We start from the raw sequence: 16,945 nt of genomic DNA, 5'->3' as shown, positions 1-16,945 counted from the left end.
GTTTTCCACGCTTGGGATGTGGACTGCGGATATGGTGGACTTTGAGTCCTCCGCCCATTGAAGGATGCGTTGTACCTCCATCATTGCCAGGCGGCTGAGTGTCCCGCCTTGGTGATTGATGTAGGCAACCGCTGTCGCGTTGTCTGACTGGACTCGAATGTGCCTGCCCGCCAACAGGTGGTGAAAAGCTAGGAGAGCTAGAAGCACAGCTCTGGTTTCCAGCACATTGATTGGAAGGGCTGACTCAGACGGAGTCCAAGTGCCCTGTGCTCTGTGGTGGAGATATACCGCTCCCCAGCCGGATAGACTGGCATCCGTGGTGAGAATCACCCAGGAAGGGGCCAGGAAGGAGCGCCCCTGGGACAGGGAGAGGGGCCGAAGCCACCACTGAAGAGAGCTCCTGGTCCGTGGCGACAGAGCCACTAACCTGTGTAAGGAGGAAGGCCGCTTGTCCCTACAGCGGAGAATGTCCAGCTGCAGAGGGCGCAGATGGAATTGGGCAAAGGGAACAGCCTCCATGGACACCACCATTTGACCCAGCACCTGCATCAGACGCCTGAGGGTATAACGGCGGGGCCGCAGCAGAGAGCGCACCGCTAGCTGGAGAGACTGCTGTTTGATTAAGGGCAACTTCACAAGTGCCAGCAAAGTCTCGAACTGCATCCCTAGGTACGTGAGACTCTGGGTCGGAGTCAGGGTGGACTTGGGAAGATTGACAAGCCACCCGAATTGGGCTAGAGTGGCGAGAGTGAGCGAGACACTCTGCTGACAGTCTGCGCTGGATGGAGCCTTGACCAGAAGGTCGTCCAGATAAGGAAGCACTGCCAACCCCTGGAGGTGTAGGACCGCAATCACTGCTGCCATGACCTTGGTGAATACCAGAGGGGCCGTGGCTAACCCGAAGGGGAGAGCCACGAATTGGAAATGATCCTCTCCTATTGCAAAAGGTAACCAACGCTGGTGTGAAACTGCGATTGGCACATGTAGATAGGCATCTCTGATGTCAATGGACACCAGGAAATCCCCTTGAGTCAGAGGCAATGACTGATCACAGAGACTCCATGCGAAAATGCCGCACCCGAACATGCTTGTTGAGAAGCTTGAGATCCAGGATGGGCCGGAAGGTACCGTCCTTTCTGGGAACAGGGAAGAGGTTTGAGTAAAACCTCTGAAACGTTCCCGAGCGGGAACTGGTACAATCACTCCGTTTGCCTGCAAGGATGCCACGGCCTGCGAGAAGGCGGCGGCCTTGGAGCAGGGGGGGGGGGGGTTTGAGAGAAAAAATCTGTTTGGCGGGCTGGAAGAGAATTCTATCCTGTAGCCGTGAGATACGATATCTCTCACCAACTGATCGGAGACTTGTTTTAACCAAGCGTCGCCAAAGTGGGAGAGCCTGCCACCGACTAAGGACGTGGCTGGAGCGGGCAGAGAGTCATGAGGAGGCTGCCTTAGTGGCAGAACCTCCTGCGGTCTTCTGCGGATGCGCTTTTGGGCGCCAGTTGGATTTCTGATCCTTAGCTGAGTTAGCGGACGAGGCGGAAGGCTTAGAGGACGACCAGTTGGAGTAACGAAAGGAATGAAACCTCGATTGATTCCTACCCTGGGCGGGTTTCCTGGTCTTGGTTTGTGGCATGGAAGTACTCTTCCCGCCAGTAGCTTCCTTAATTTCATCCAGCTGTTCACCGAACAGCCGGGAACCAGCAAAAGGGAGCCCAGCAAGAAACTTCTTGGAAGAAGCATCAGCCTTCCACTCTCGAAGCCACAAGATCCTGCGGATAACAAGGGAATTAGCTGAAGCCACCGCAGTGCGGTGAGCAGCCTCTAGCATGGCAGACATAAGATGAAAAAGCTGAAGCCTGAGAAGTTAAGGTAACCATCTCAGGCATAGATTCCTTGGTGAGGGAATGCATCTCCTCTAGAGAAGCAGAGATGGCTTTGAGAGCCCACACTGCTGCAAAAGTCGGGGAAAACGAGGCCCCTGCCGCCTCATATACAGATTTGGCCAAAAGGTCAATCTGACGGTCAGTGGAATCCTTAAGTGAGGTGCCGTCAGCCACCGATACAACGGTCCGGGCTGAGAGCCTAGACACCGGAGGGTCTACCTTTGGGGAGTGAGACCACTCCTTGACCACCTCCGGTGGAAAGGGAAAACGATCATCAGAACCACGCTTTGGAAAGCGTTTGTCAGGGCAGGCCCTGGGTTTGGTCACAGCGGTCTGAAAACTGGAGTGGTTAAAGAACACACTCTTTACTCTCTTAGGCGAGGTAAACTGATGATTTTCTGCCAGAGAGGGTTGCTCCTCTGAGACTGGCGGATTGAGATCCAGTACAGAATTAATAGAAGCAATCAAGTCACTAAGATCTGAGTCACCCTCAGAGAAATCGATGGGGTACATAGCCTCCGAGCCCCCCGTGAGGGCATCCTCCTCATCTTGCGAGTCAGCTCTTGAGTCAGAGCCGCGGGATGAGGAGGGGGAGGAAACCCTGCGCCTTCTCTTAGAAGGACGGGGTCTGGGACCTGATGATGAATCCTCTGTGAGCTCCGATGGACGGAGGTCAGAGGATAGGGATCCTCTGGCAAGAGTATTAGAGGCACCCTGTGAGGAAGGCTGATGCATATTCATCAAAGTCCTGGACAGAAGTCCCATGGACTCAGCAAATGACTGGGCTATAGACCTAGAAAAGGACTCTACCCAGGCCGGGGGTTCAGCCACAGGTGCAGCAGCAGCCTGAGAGACCACTGGGGGTGAGACTCCAGGCTGTGGCACCGCCAAGTTAGAGCAAACATCACAATGTGGATAGGTGCTCGGCTCAGGCAGCAGGAGCTTACATGCAGTGCATACAGAATAAAGTTTTGGAGCCTTGCTCCTTGTGTGAGACATGCTGCTGGAGTGGGGGCTTTGCAAGAGAATGAACCCCAGAAAGGCCCAGCGCAGAGTGAACTCTGCCTGAGAAATGGCCGCCGGAGCGAAGAGAGGGGGCGAAGAGAGGGGGCGGGACTTGGGGGCGTTCCTGTAGGAGAGCGGGAACTGGAGGGCCATAGAGACCTGCAGGGGAGGAAACACGCCCCAGCAGTGGAGAGTGTCCCTCCCCTGTGCAGAACGGCCGCCGGGAGGAGCCGTGCCTGTCCCTCTTGCATGAGTGACATGCGAGGGTAGTTAACAGAAACTAGGCCTCCGGCAAAGCCGGGGCCTAAATTTAAGCGGTGAGGCCGACGCGCAGGCACCATCAGCGCGGTTCTCGGCCGAAAGCTAGAGAACCCGCCGGAAATGTCAAAATAAATACATTCAGCATACTCTCCCCATACAATAAAGAACAGGGACCCCCAACACAAACGTCTCAGGTACTTGGCTGCCGAGACGCAGGGCCAGGTCCCTGGGGATGAGTGCTCCGGTCCAACAGAATCCTCAAGGGGCTGTGGATGGAGACCGGTCTCCTGCCAGGCATGGAGACCGTGCTGGCTCCCACTTCAAACCAGAGCCCAGGAGGGATGGTGAAGGAGCACGGCATGTAAGGCTCCAGCCTTGGAAATCAACCTTACAACACCGCCGACACAGTGGGGTGAGAAGGGACATGCCGGGAGTCCAGACGTGGACCCGCATTTCTTCAATCTCTTTCCAAAAAAATCAGATGAGAATGCATGTGTGGATGTATGCCTCCTGAACACAAAGCGATAAACTGGCTGGGAGTGGCTCACCAGGGGGTGTATAAGCTCAGAGGGAGGAGCTACACTTTTAAGTGTAGTACTTTGTGTGTCCTCCGGAAGCTAAACACCCATGGTCTGGGTCTCCCAAAGGAACGATAAAGAAACATACATTATGCTCAACTTACCTTCTCGTTCCATCGCCGCCTCCTGGTTCTTGTACTTCGCCGCTACAAGATGTGTATCGGTAACCATCGCGACGATGGAGGAACTTCCACTGTCAACCGCTACTCAAAGGCAGCGCGCTGGCCAATCAGAGGCAAGCGGCTCATGCCTTTGATGTCAGCGAAAGTTCCTCCCTCGTCGAGATGGTTACCCGATATACATCCTGTACCAGCGAACTGCAAGATCCAGGAGGCCGGCGATGGAACGGAAGGTAAGGTGAGCATAATATGTGTGTGTTTGTACGTGTGTGGAATGGCACAATAGGGGACCAGGATGGGACATTTAACAAGTTGTGGAACGAATTGTCTGCATTGCAATGAATTCCTATAGGAAATCTTGCTTTGCTGAACGAGTAACTTGGTTAACAAGCACAGTCCCAGAACGGATTGTTCTCGTTAACTAAGGTTTCACTGAACCTGGAAAATCATATTTCCAGGTATTTTTTTTGCAGCAGAATGAACGTCATAACAAAACCCAAAAAAAAATATATGTCAGGATCGCAATTTTTTTTTCTTTTGCCATTTCATCCCAATTGCAAATGTGTCCCTTTTTTAGTGCATTGTATGGCAAAATGAATGTCATTCAAGCCCTTATACAGCGATGTCTATGAATAAAAGAGGAAAAATGAAAAGAAAAAGTTGAAGTAAGAAAAAGGTAATAGAAAGAAAAAAAAAAAACCCATGGGGGGGCCACATCAAAAATGCCACAGCTGTAACCACAGGCTGAGGCATGTATTTTAACCCATTAGTGACCACCAATGTCTTTTTTACAGATCCGATATAAAAGAATTGCATCCTTCAACGTGTGAAAATCCAGCAGCAGTCAGCTGTACAATATAGCTCACACTGTTGCATCAGCCATGATGGCGCCCAAACCATGGCCATTTAACCCCTTAGATGCTGCTTGTAATCACGTGGAAGTGAGTTTTTATATGCAGCTACCAATGAATGTGTGCACGGTTGTATGCATTTAACAAAAATCAGAAAAAGACCAAAAAAGACCTATTGTAGAATACAAAAGTCATTTTTATTAATGTAACAAAAAAGTACGATTGCAAGAAACACTGCAGTAGTTAAATTGGTGAAGGATATGCCCAAAGTATACATGCACTGTGGAAAATCACCAGACCTTACCCATAATAATGCTCCAAAACATATACGTCCACCAGGGATAGCAGGACCACCCCTACACATGTTTCATGCCATTGCTGACACTTCCTCAGGGGGCGTGTTTATTGCAATTGTACTTTCATGCATGATAGTATACACCCACCAACAGACATCGAGATAATCAGTACTTGAAAAAGCAGTAGGAGGAGCAACAGTAAGGCTGGGTTCACACATAGCGACAACGACGTCGCTGTTACGTCACCATTTTCTGTGACGTAACAGCGACCTTGTAAGTCGCTGTTATGATCGCTGCTTAGGCTGCTTTCACACTACGTCTTTTTAACATGCGTCCTGAACGTTTTTTTGCTGCAAAAGCGGATCCTGCTTTTACAGCAAAAAACGCATGCAAACGCATGTGTTACTTTGCAGGATCCTGTCACTGGATGTTTAGGGGCGGGCATTGGAGTCATGTGATCGGGAGTGATGGGAACTAAACATGCCAGACTGGGAGCCGGCTTCTTACAACTGCGGAGGTTCGTAACCAAGGTAAACATCAGGTATACTTGCTTGGATACCCGATATTTACTTTGGTTACGAGAGTCTGCAGCTGCTAGGAGCCGGGCTCCCTGCACACGTAACCAACGTAAACATCGGATAACTAAGATAAGTAGTTACCCGATATTTACCTTGGTTACGAGTGTCCGCAGCTCTCAGGTGGAGGAGAGGGAGAAGGAGAGACAGAGAGGTAGGAGAGAGAGGGACTGATCACGCGAGACTGGTTCTGGGCATGCTCAGTAGAGCAAGCAGGATCCTGTCTATCAGCATGCCAGCGTTCACATGCGTTTGCATGCTGTTTAGTCAGGATCCAGCGATTTGCAGTATTTGGACGCAGATCAAAAACGCTACATGTAGCGTTTTTGAAAGATGTTAAAAAACTGCAAGTCGCTGGATCCTCGCTATAACGCACGCAAACGCAGGTGAACGCATGTTAACGCGAGTCCATTGCAAATGCATTGAAATGAAAACGCATTTGCACTGGATCCGTTTTTGCGTTAAAAAAACGTTCAGGACGCATGTTAAAAAGACATAGTGTGAAAGCAGCCTTAGCTGTCAAACACAGCGACGCAGCAGCGATCATAACGTCGCTACATGTGCAGAAAGCAGGGAGCTGCGCACACTGCTTAGCACTGGCTCCTTGCTCTCCTAGCTACAGTACACATCAGGTTAATTAACCCGATGTGTACTGCAGCTACATGTGCAGAGAGCAGGGAGCCGGCACTGGCAGCGAGAGCGGCGGAGGCTGGTAACGAAGGTAAGAAGGGAATTTTGTTTACTTACCGTAAATTCCTTTTCTTCTAGCTCCAATTGGGAGACCCAGACAATTGGGTGTATAGCTACTGCCTCCGGAGGCCACACAAAGTATTACACTCAAAAGTGTAAACCCCTCCCCTCTGCTATACACCCTCCCGTGAATCACGGGCTCCTCAGTTTTGGTGCAAAAGCAGGAAGGAGGAAACTTATAAATTGGTCTAAGGTAAATTCAATCCGAAGGATGTTCGGAGAACTGAAACCATGACCAAGAACAATTCAATCTGAACAACATGTGTACACAAAGAATAACAGCCCGAAGGGAACAGGGGCGGGTGCTGGGTCTCCCAATTGGAGCTACAAGAAAAGGAATTTACGGTAAGTAAACAAAATTCCCTTCTTCTTTGTCGCTCCATTGGGAGACCCAGACAATTGGGACGTCCAAAAGCAGTCCCTGGGTGGGTAAAAGAATACCTCGTAATAGAGCCGTAAAACGGCCCCTTCCTACAGGTGGGCAACTGCCGCCTGAAGGACTCGCCTACCTAAGCTGGCATCTGCCGAGCGTAGGTATGCACTAGATAGTGCTCCGTGAAAGCGTGCAGACTCAACCATGTAGTCGCCTGACACACCTGCTGAGCCGTAGCCTGGTGCAGCAACGCCCAGGACGCACCCACGGCTCTGGGAGAATGGGCCTTCAGCCTTGAAGGAACCGGAAGCCCAGCAGAACGGTAGGCTTCAAGAATTGGTTCCTTGATCCACCGAGCCAAGTTGACTTGGGAGCTTGCGACTCTTTACGCTGGTCAGCGACAAGGACAAGAGCGCATCCGAGCGGCGCAGGGGCGCCGTACAAGAAATGTAGAGTCTGAGTGCTCTCACCAGACCTAACAAGTGCAAATCCTTTTCACGTTGGTGAACCGGATGAGACAAAAAGAAGGTAAGAAGATATCCTGATTGAGATGAACAGAGGATACCACCTTCGGGAGAAATTCCAGAACCGAACGCAGAACCAGCTTGTCCTGGTGAAACACCAGGAAGGGGGACTTTACATGACAGCGCTGCTATGTTAGACACTCTGCGGAGTGACGTGACTGCCACTAGGAAGACCACCCTCTGCGAAAGGCGTGAAAGAGAATATCTCTCATTGGCTCGAAGGGTGGATTCTGAAGAGCCGGTATCACCCTGTTCCGATCCCAGGGTTCTAGCCGACGCTTGTAAGGAGGGACTATGTGGCAAACCCCCTGCAGGAACGTGCGTACCTGAGGGAGTTTGGCTAGACGCTTTTGAAACACAAACACAGAAAGCGCCGAAACTTGTCCCTTAAGGGAACCGAGAGACAACCCCTTTTCCATTCCGGATTGAAGGAAGGACAGAAAGTGGGCAAGGCGAATGGCCAGAGAGTAAAACTCTGATCAGAGCACCAGGATAAGAAGATCTTCCACGTCCTGTGGTAGATCTTGGCGGACGTTGGTTACTTGGCCTGTCTCATAGTGGCAATGACCTCTTGAGATAACCCTGAAGACGCTAGGATCCAGTACTCAATGGCTACGCAGTCAGGTTGAGGGCCGCAGAATTCAGAATGCGTCTGCCGCCAGAGCTCTGTGATCTTGAGAACGTGCCCTGCATGCCGGGACCTTGTTGTTGTGCCGGGACGCCAATAGGTCGACGTCCGGCTTCCCCCAGCGGCAAGAATCTCTTGAAACACGTCCGGTCGAAGAGACCATTCCCCTGCGTCCATGCCCTGGCGACTGAGAAAGTCTGCTTCCCAGTTTTCTACGCCCGGGATGTGAACTGCGGAGATGGTGGCGGCTGTGGCTTCCACCCACAGCAGAATCCGCCGGACTTGCTGGAAGGCTTGCCGACTGCTTGTGCCGCCTTGGTGGTTGATGTATGCCACCGCCGTGGCGTTGTCCGACTGAATTCGGATCTGCCTGCCTTCCAGCCATGGCTGGAACGCTATTAGGGCTAGAACACTGCCCTTATCTCCAGAACATTGATCTGGAGGGAGGACTCTGCTGAGTCCATGTACCCTGAGCCCTGTGGTGGAGGAAGACTCCCTGACAGACTCGCGTCCGCCGTGACCACAGCCCAGGATGTGGGCAGGAAGGATTTTTCCTTCGACAAGAGTGGGAAGAAGCCACCACTGAAGGGAGGCCATGGCTGCCCGAGAAGGAGCAACGTTCTTGTCGAGGGACGTCGATTTGCTGTCCCATTTGCGGAGAAAGTCCCATTAAAGTGGGCGCAGATGAATCTGCGCAAACGGAGCTGCCTCTATTGCGGCCACCAACTTCTCTAGGAAGTGCATGAGGCGCCTCAAGGGTGTGACTGGGCTCGAAGGAACGATTGCACCCCTGTCTGTAGTGAACGCTGTTTGTCCAGCGGAAGCTTCACTATCGCTGAGAGAGTATGAAAAACTCCATGCCGAGATATGTCAGTGATTGGGCCGGTGTCAATTTTGACTTTAGGAAAAATTGATGAACCACCCGAATCTCTGGAGAGTCTCTAGAGCAATGTTCAGTCTGTGTTGGCATGCCATCCGAGAGGGGGCCTTGACCAGCAGATTGCCTGAGAGAGTAGGACCGCTACCACCGTTGTCATGACCTTGGTGAAGGCCCGTAGGGCTGTCACCAGGCCGAAAGTTAGTGCCACGAACTGAAGGTGTTCGTTCCCTATGGCGAAGCGCAGGAAGCGCTGATATTCTGGTACAATCGGCACGTGGAAATAAGCATCCCTGATGTCGATTGATGTTAGGAAACCTCCTTGGGCCATTAAAGGTGATGGCAAGCGGAGAGATTCCATCCGGAACCATCAGGTACTCAGTCCGTTGAGCCGTGTGAAGTCCAGAACGGGGCGGAGTGATCCGTCCTATCTGGTACCACGAACAAGCTGGAGTAAAAAGCCGCGACTACGTTCTTGAAAGGGAACGAGGATCGCAACTCCTCCTGCCTTCGGAGTGTTCCCCAACTGGAAACGTGCATCGGCTCGCTCGGGGGACGGAGATGCTGTGAAGCAACGAGTCGGAGGACGAGAACTGAGCTCTATCCTGTGACCGTAAGACAGAATGTCTCCTACATCGGTCTTGGACATGAGGGGACCACTCCCCTGACCTGGACCGCCATGCAGAAAAGGTTCTCTGTGCACGGCGGAGGATGAAAATACCACCGCCTGAGACGTCAAAGACGCTAATTGCGGAGCACAGGATGACCGCATTGATCTGAGACAGAGCAGCTGAGATAGCCTGGAGTGCCCACCCCTGCAAAGGCTGGGGCAACGGACGCGCCTATGGCTTCATAGATGGATCCCATTAGGAGTTCTATCTGTCTGTCCGTGGCATTCTTGAGCGTGGACCCGCCAGCCACTGCTACTACTGATCTAGCCGCCAGTCCGAGACTGGCGGGCACCTTATGACACTGAGCCGAAACCTTAACAACGTCAGAGGGGAAGGGACAACGTGTGTTATAAGGCGTTCAGTAAAACGCTTGTCCGGGAAGGTGTGCTTCTGGACAGAATCTGTGAAGCCTTGAGAGCCACGTCCGGACAGAGTCCTGGGTTGCGACCTCCGCCCCATCCTCTAGAGGGTCTAGAAGTCGGGGAAGATTCCAAGCAAGGCTGCTTAGCCGGACTGGGACTGCGGTTCGTGCTGGAGTTTACCACGTAATAACTAGAGGCCACCCCAGGAACACGCTTCGTCGCAGACCGAGGGAGGCCTGGGGCGATCCCGCAGTGCCCGGGGCCTGTGTAAGGGGCCGGTCTGGACTGCAAACTCCTAGTCTCTTAGCCGACCATTTGTCCATAGCCTGAGACATGGATAGTGAAAATGACCCAGAGAGTTTCTCAGCAAAGCTGTAACTCTGTCCCTGCCGCCTGGACAGGGAACGCCGGCGAAGCTCAACCAGTGAAACTGCATTCAAACATTATATAGCCATATATACAGTGTATCACATATACAGTTCATCACTCTAGGGGGCCCAGCATCGAGAAGAAGCCCCCTGGTGTACCGACCCTGAAGCAGTATGTGCTGCTGAAAACATGGCTGTCGGCGTACAGTGGAGGGGGGAGCCGTGGGCGTAACCCCAAAAGTGCGGGGATCTGGTGCCCTGAGCGAAACGTGAGGGAGGCGGAGGACAGCCAAGTGTGCTCCAGCCGTCACTGCTAGCCTCCGACTGACCGTCCCGCCCTTCCCCCTGACTGGCAGGGCCAGGGACGGGAGTTTAAGGCGCTAGGCCGCAAAAGCCGGGAACTAAAGTTACAGCCCGCGGCCGGCAAGCAGGCGCGGTCGTCGCCAAGTCTGAGGCGAAGCTGCTCTCTGCACCGTCCCCAAGGGGACACTGAGTCCTTGAGGGGATCAGTTCCGTAGCGTGATTAGTGAGGGGGGCGGAGGACAGCAAAGTGTGCTCCGGCCCTCACTGTCTGCGTCAGCCCGACTGTCCCGCCCTTCCTCCTGACTGGCAGGTCCGGGGGTGGTATAATGATTGAACAGTGCCCGGGGCCAGAATCCGTGCCCGGGCCCCCCTGATGTTGTCTCTCCTCTCCAGCGTCTGAAGTGCTGACAGTAATGGCTGCCGGCGTTCTGTGGGGAGGAGGGGGCCGTGGGCGTGCCCTAGAAAGTGCGGGAATCTAGTGCCCCACTGTGCTGAGTGAGGGGGGAGGAGGATACAGAGTATGCTCCAGCCCTCAGTGCTGCCGTCCTGTGCAGCGTCCCGCCCTTCCCCTGACTGGCAGGCCTGTGGGCGGGAATAAGCGAAACTAGGCCGCAAAAGCCGGGGACTAAAGTTATAAGCACGGCCGGCAAATAAGCACGGCCGGCGCGGTAGTCCCCGGCGCACTAACACACCCAGCAGTGCTGCAGTGTGTATGGCACAAGCGCTCCATGCGCGGTCCCCACGGGGACACAGAGTACCTCACAGTAGCAGGGCCATGTCCCTGATGATACCCGGCTCCTGTCCAGCAAATTCCCCAGGGGCTGCGGAGGGAGCACGGTCCCAGTGCCTGGAGACCGATTAGGATCCCACTTCACCCAGAGCCCATCAAGGGATGGGGAAGGAAAACAGCATGTGGCTCCTGCCTATGTACCCGCAATGGGTACCTCAACCTTAACAACACCGCCGACAAGAGTGGGGTGAGAAGGGAGCATGCTGGGGGCCCTGATATGGGCCCTCTTTTCTTCCATCCGACCTAGTCAGCAGCTGCTGCTGACTAAGATGTGGAGCTATGCGTGGATATCAGCCTCCTTCGCACAAAGCATAAAAACTGAGGAGCCCGTGATGCACGGGAGGGTGTATAGCAGAGGGGAGGGGTTTACACTTTTGAGTGTAATACTTTGTGTGGCCTCCAGAGGCAGTAGCCATACACCCAATTATCTGGGTCTCCCAATGGAGCGACAAAGAAATATCGGGTAACCAGGGAAAGGGCTTCCCTTGGCTACCCGATGTTTACCCTGGTTACAGCTTACCGCAGCTGCCAGCTCCTGCTCCCTGCTCGCTTCATTTCGTCGCTCTCTCGCTGTCACACACAGCGATGTGTGCGTCACAGCGGGAGAGCGCCTTTGAAAAAAACGAACTAGAGGTGTGTAAAACGAGCAGCGATCTCGCAGCAGGGGCCAGATCGCTGCTCAGTGTCACACACAGCAAGATCGCTAATGAGGTCACTGTTACGTCACCAAAACCGTGACGTAGCAGCGATTTCGGTAGCGATCTCGCTATGTGTGAAGCACCCCTAAGGTAGAGAACAGATAACAGCACAACTTAACTTCTAACAATTGAATTGAACACAAAAGGAGAATGTTGTGTCCCCCAATGAAGGCTCAAAGAAAGGATTTAATGGCGAGTACACAAAATTATCTCCTCTTTATTGCTTCATTAGGGAATACAGGAAACCATAGGATGTCCAAAAGCAGTCCCAGTCTGATCTCAGGCCACTGTGGTCTGCAGGACCTTCCTACCGAGGCTCACATCCGACGAGGTATGGGTGTGAACCCTGTAAAATTTTGTTACTGTATGAATAGAAAAAACAATTAGCAGCTGTACAGAGCTGCAATACCAGGACCTGGCGGTGAACAGCCCAGGTAGCCCCAATTGCCTGAGTGTGCGTGCTCTGTTCCTTCTTCGGTAAGCTTCCAAGATGGCAGACCGGATCCAGTAGACAATGGTAGATTTGGAAGCAGGAAATCCTCTGCGATAACTGTCCGGGATCACAAAGTTAGGGACTCCGTTCATTTGAAAGGTCCTGACAATGTAGAGGCAGAGTGCTCACAAGGTCCAGCTTATGTAGTGACCGTTTAAGGGTCAGGAGGACAGAACGAAGGGAGCACAATGTCCTTGTAAAAATGAAATGAAGAGACCACCTTAGAGAGAAAAGATGGAATTGGACGCAAAAACACCTTGTCCTGGTGGAACTCCAGATAAAAAGAGCGTCAAAAGAGAGGCAAGTTCGGACACTCATCTGATCGAGGTGGTGGCTACCAATTAGGCAATCTTCCAAGAAATGAAGGATTGAGAAACGTCTCAAAGGAGGTTAAAAAAGGAGAGCTCTGAAGGATGTCCAGAACAAGGTTAAAAGGTCCCAAGGTTCCACTGGAGGATGTGAAGGTGGTGCAGAATGTGCAACCTCCTTGAGAAAGGTCCTGACCGAGACCGAGACTCCGGTTTTCTCTGAAACTGAATGGAGAGCAGCGAGACCTGACCCTTGACGCCGATAGGCAGGCCAGAATCAAGACCTGACTGTAGTAAGGACAGTAGGGTACGTAAAGAAAATCATGGGGGCTGACTGATTAGATTCACACCAGCAGAAGGCAGCCTTCCATGTGCAATGATATATGAGACAGAAGTAAAAATTCGTCGCCTTGATCATGGTCTGGATGACCTGATCAGAGAGACCAGAAGATCTTAAAACTGCAGCTTCAACAGACATACTGATAAGTTGAGTGAGTGAGAATTCTGATGGAAGAGAACCCTGCAACAGAAGATCTGTAAGGTCTGGGAGTCTCCAGGGGATGTCCGCGAGGAGATGGACTAGCTCTGTGTACTAAAGTCTTCTGAGACAATCTGGGGCCATGAGTATGATGGGTACTCCTACCTTGATCTTCCTATTCAACAGAAGATGAGGAAACAGAGGGGAATATGCAGATACACATCTTGGGTGTCTACAGAGCACAGAAACACCTCAGGCTCCATAGAGGCTATAACAGAGCGGAGACACTCCATCCTGAAGTGGTGGATGCGAACGCACCTGTTCAATAGTTTGAGGTCTAGGATAGGCCGAAACAGTCCTTCTTTGTGACCACAAACAGGTTTGAATAAAAACCAGAAAAATGCTCCAGAGGAGGAAGGGGGATGACAACACCTGGCATGAAGAGAGACTCGACAGCCCTGAGGAAACCTTGGATGAGAGGAATTCTCTTGGGGGATGGGATTCGAAGAAAATAGAATTTTCCACATTCCCTCATTCTATTCTTTTTAGCCGTAGAAAACATTTTGGACCATAGCATCACTGAATACAAAAAGCCACACGTCCCAGAACAAGAAGAGACTGACACCCACCCGGGGGATGTCCAGTCATGCACAAGAAAATCTGTTAGATCTGGAAGGCTTGTTCTGGTAACCACAAGGACACCAGTTAGGAACAGGCTTGAAGGAGGGACTTTTTTTCTCGGCATATCAGAGACCAGTCCTAGCCACTGTTATTTCCATTTGAAAATTGTCAAAAGGAGCCAAAAAGAAACAAGCGTTTCTTGGGGATTGGATGAAGGACGTTTTGGCCTCTGTTATTAAATGTAATCTTACCCCGGTGGCAATGATTATACCTAGTTTTTCTTCGAAAAGTCTGGAGCTTTGGAAAAGGAAACTGAAAGACTATTTGGATGGTAAGTCTGCATTCCATGCCATAAGACTCTGCGGATCATGGCGGTGTTGTCTTCTAGGTGGTCTCCTTGACTGGAGACTGCCCTTCCCGTGGTTGTTCCTTCCCGGTGAAAGACCTGGCTAGTTTCCTGGCAGCGTTGAGAAACACGTGATGGTGTCTCCGCGGCTTTCTTATTTGCATACTTCCCAGGGGGCGTTGCTCTAGAATCACTGCATTGAGAAACACGTGATGGTGTCTCCGCAGTGGATATGTTGATCTCCCTAAGGTCAACAATGCTTGCTTAAGTTGTCTTCTACAAGGGCTGAGCAAGAGGCTTTGAGATGGCGGGCTTGTATGTCTGGCCGTAATCAAGCAGGGGACTAAATTTGGTGAACTTGGCTGCAAGAGGGGAACAGGGCAATGGTTGCAACCGGAAAACAGGGGAAAGAAGAGAAGGGAAACAGCACGTAGCAGGAGGCTATTCCCACTAGAATCACTTAGGGAAATCCTTTGGGATTTGTTTTTAGCGTATTTAAATTTTGTATTTTTTTATGGAGCCCCCATGGCCTGTGACATAAAAGGTGGTAACTGTTCTGAAGGCCCCAGAATCCATCTTGGCAGAATGCGGAGTAAAAGGATCCTCGGGCAACCCGAACGTTGTCTGTCGGGCGATTTAAAGGCACCAGTTTAGCTTTCCCTAAGTGCACGTCAGGCTCAGATTGGGGGTGGGGGTGTGAATGGTTGGAGTGGACCGTCTGCCTCCTAGTGGCAGCAGCATACACCCGTGGTTTACACTGTCCCCCAATGAAGAGATAAAAATAAATTAAAATGCTATTTACCATTTTGACTGGTATGACGATCTGGACATTCAGATTTATTTCACAAAAAATACGCTAAAACACAAGTTGTCAAGAATTTCACCTGGTCCCTAAAGGGTTAAATAATTCCAATTGAAATCCTGTTCTGTTTGGCCTTATCTAATAGAGAAAATGAATATGCAATCGTGGGACAATGCCTTTAATAAAGTTTGCATTCTCTAATTTCTCAACACCAATGATCAAGTGCCTCCAAGAGTTCGTGATATGAGGATAGCAATAGTGAGCATCTCTGTAGCAATGAAACTAGACAAAACCAAAGCATAAAAAAAAAAACAAAAAATGCAGAAAATTAAATAAATTCTACAATATATGGTATTGTAATCCCTTTAGTAAAATATCACCCTTTCAACCCTTCGCCAATACTACAGTGACTTACCTGTAACCAAGGACCATGTGCTGCATAAGGATGCTCCTCTGTAGCAAAGGCTCCTTCTACGCCTGTGGACACAAATGTGATGGCCGTGTCTCCAGAAATACTTTTATATGTAAAATGTCGCCCATGTAACAGTCTACCCCTACATAAAAGGAGAAAATAAAAGGGTTCAATGACAAGAGCGAGGACTGATTTAGAAGTATTCTCACTATAGATAGATCTGGTGTTCTCCATAGGTGTCTGATAGGAACAGGTCCTGGACGTAGGATACACACATCTTGTATAATATATATTACCGTATTTTTCGTTTTATAAGACGCACCCCAAATTTTGAGGGAAAAAAAAATATGGGGTCAGTTCATAATCTGGTGGTGTCTTACCAGGGAGGGGGGCCTACAGAGTAGTGTGTGTGTGTGTGTGTGTGTGTGTGTGTGTGTGTGTGTGTGTGTGTGTGTGTGTGTGTGTGTGTGTGTGGAGGGCGGGGGGGAAAATCACAGGAGGCAGGGGCGGTACTGGAGTACTGCAAATAGTATAGAATGGGGCCCAGATACTCACTGCGGGAGCCGCTCTGCGCGGTGCCGGCAACGCCGCTCTGCGCGGTGCCGGCAACGCCGCTCTGCGCGGGGCCGGCAACGCCGCTCTGCGCGGGGCCGGCAACGCCGCTCTGCGCGGGGCCGGCAACGCCGCTCTGCGCGGGGCCGGCAACGCCGCTCTGCGCGGGGCCGGCAACGCCGCTCTGCGCGGGGCCGGCAACGCCGCTCTGCGCGGGGCCGGCAACGCCGCTCTGCGCGGGGCCGGCGATGGAGCAGCCGAGCAGAACGGAGGAGCCGAGCAGAACGGAACAGCCGTGCATAGAGCAGAACGGAGCGGCTCAAAACAGAACAGAGCATCACAGTGCATTGCTCGGAGCATCTCCCTGCCTCCTTTGACGCCTCTGCACAACCCCCCTGGTAAGCTACATTCGGATTTTAAGACGCACCCCTCATTTTCCGCCCAAAGTTTTGGGAGGAAAAGTGCGTCTTATAATCCGAAAAATCCGGTATATATAAAAATCGTAGGAGTGTGGTCTCACAATCCTCACCCCATCTGGTGAGGCTTCCAATGCAGAGACTGTATGAAGAGTTGGCTGCATATATACACTGCTCTCTATAAGAACAGCACACAAGCAGACACCTTTCCGATTATCTCCCATCTGAGAGAAGCCTGCAAGAACCTCACCGAGTAGGAAGAGACTCATGAGAACCCAGTTCTGGAGATCAGCATGGGATCTGTACCCATGAAAACATTTATAGTGTATCATTTTGGTTCCCAATTCACAACATACAGTTTCATATACAGTTGAAACCAGACGTTTACATCCACTTTCTAAAAAGACACATCTGCAGGTTTTTCTCACTATGACATGAAACCATAATAATGCTTTCCCATTTTAGGGAAATTAGGAACCAAAATTATTTAGATTTGCCAAATGCAAGAATAATGAGAGAGAATGTTCTAAGGCATTTTTTATTTACTTTCTGCAAAGTCAAGAGTTAACATACATTTCGCCTGATGGGTGACAATGTACAATGGT

The 16,945-nt window shown here is 51.3% G+C and overlaps 1 protein-coding gene across 2 annotated transcripts in view; it reads right to left on the bottom strand.

Moving 5' to 3' along the window:
- SUFU (SUFU negative regulator of hedgehog signaling) overlaps window positions 1-16,945 on the bottom strand; it is a 157,132-nt gene that overhangs the window by 25,408 nt on the left and 114,779 nt on the right. For both annotated transcript variants that reach the window (XM_075348600.1, XM_075348601.1), the window contains exon 10: window positions 15,376-15,514. In XM_075348600.1, the coding sequence (XP_075204715.1) occupies window positions 15,376-15,514 (139 nt within the window). The remainder of the gene's footprint in view (window positions 1-15,375; window positions 15,515-16,945) is intronic.

This window comes from Anomaloglossus baeobatrachus, chromosome 5, assembly GCF_048569485.1.
Source record: "Anomaloglossus baeobatrachus isolate aAnoBae1 chromosome 5, aAnoBae1.hap1, whole genome shotgun sequence".
In the NCBI taxonomy this organism is placed as follows: domain Eukaryota; kingdom Metazoa; phylum Chordata; class Amphibia; order Anura; family Aromobatidae; genus Anomaloglossus; species Anomaloglossus baeobatrachus.
Note: the sequence above shows the minus strand (reverse complement) of the source record. Positions and strands in the feature narration are given on the sequence as shown.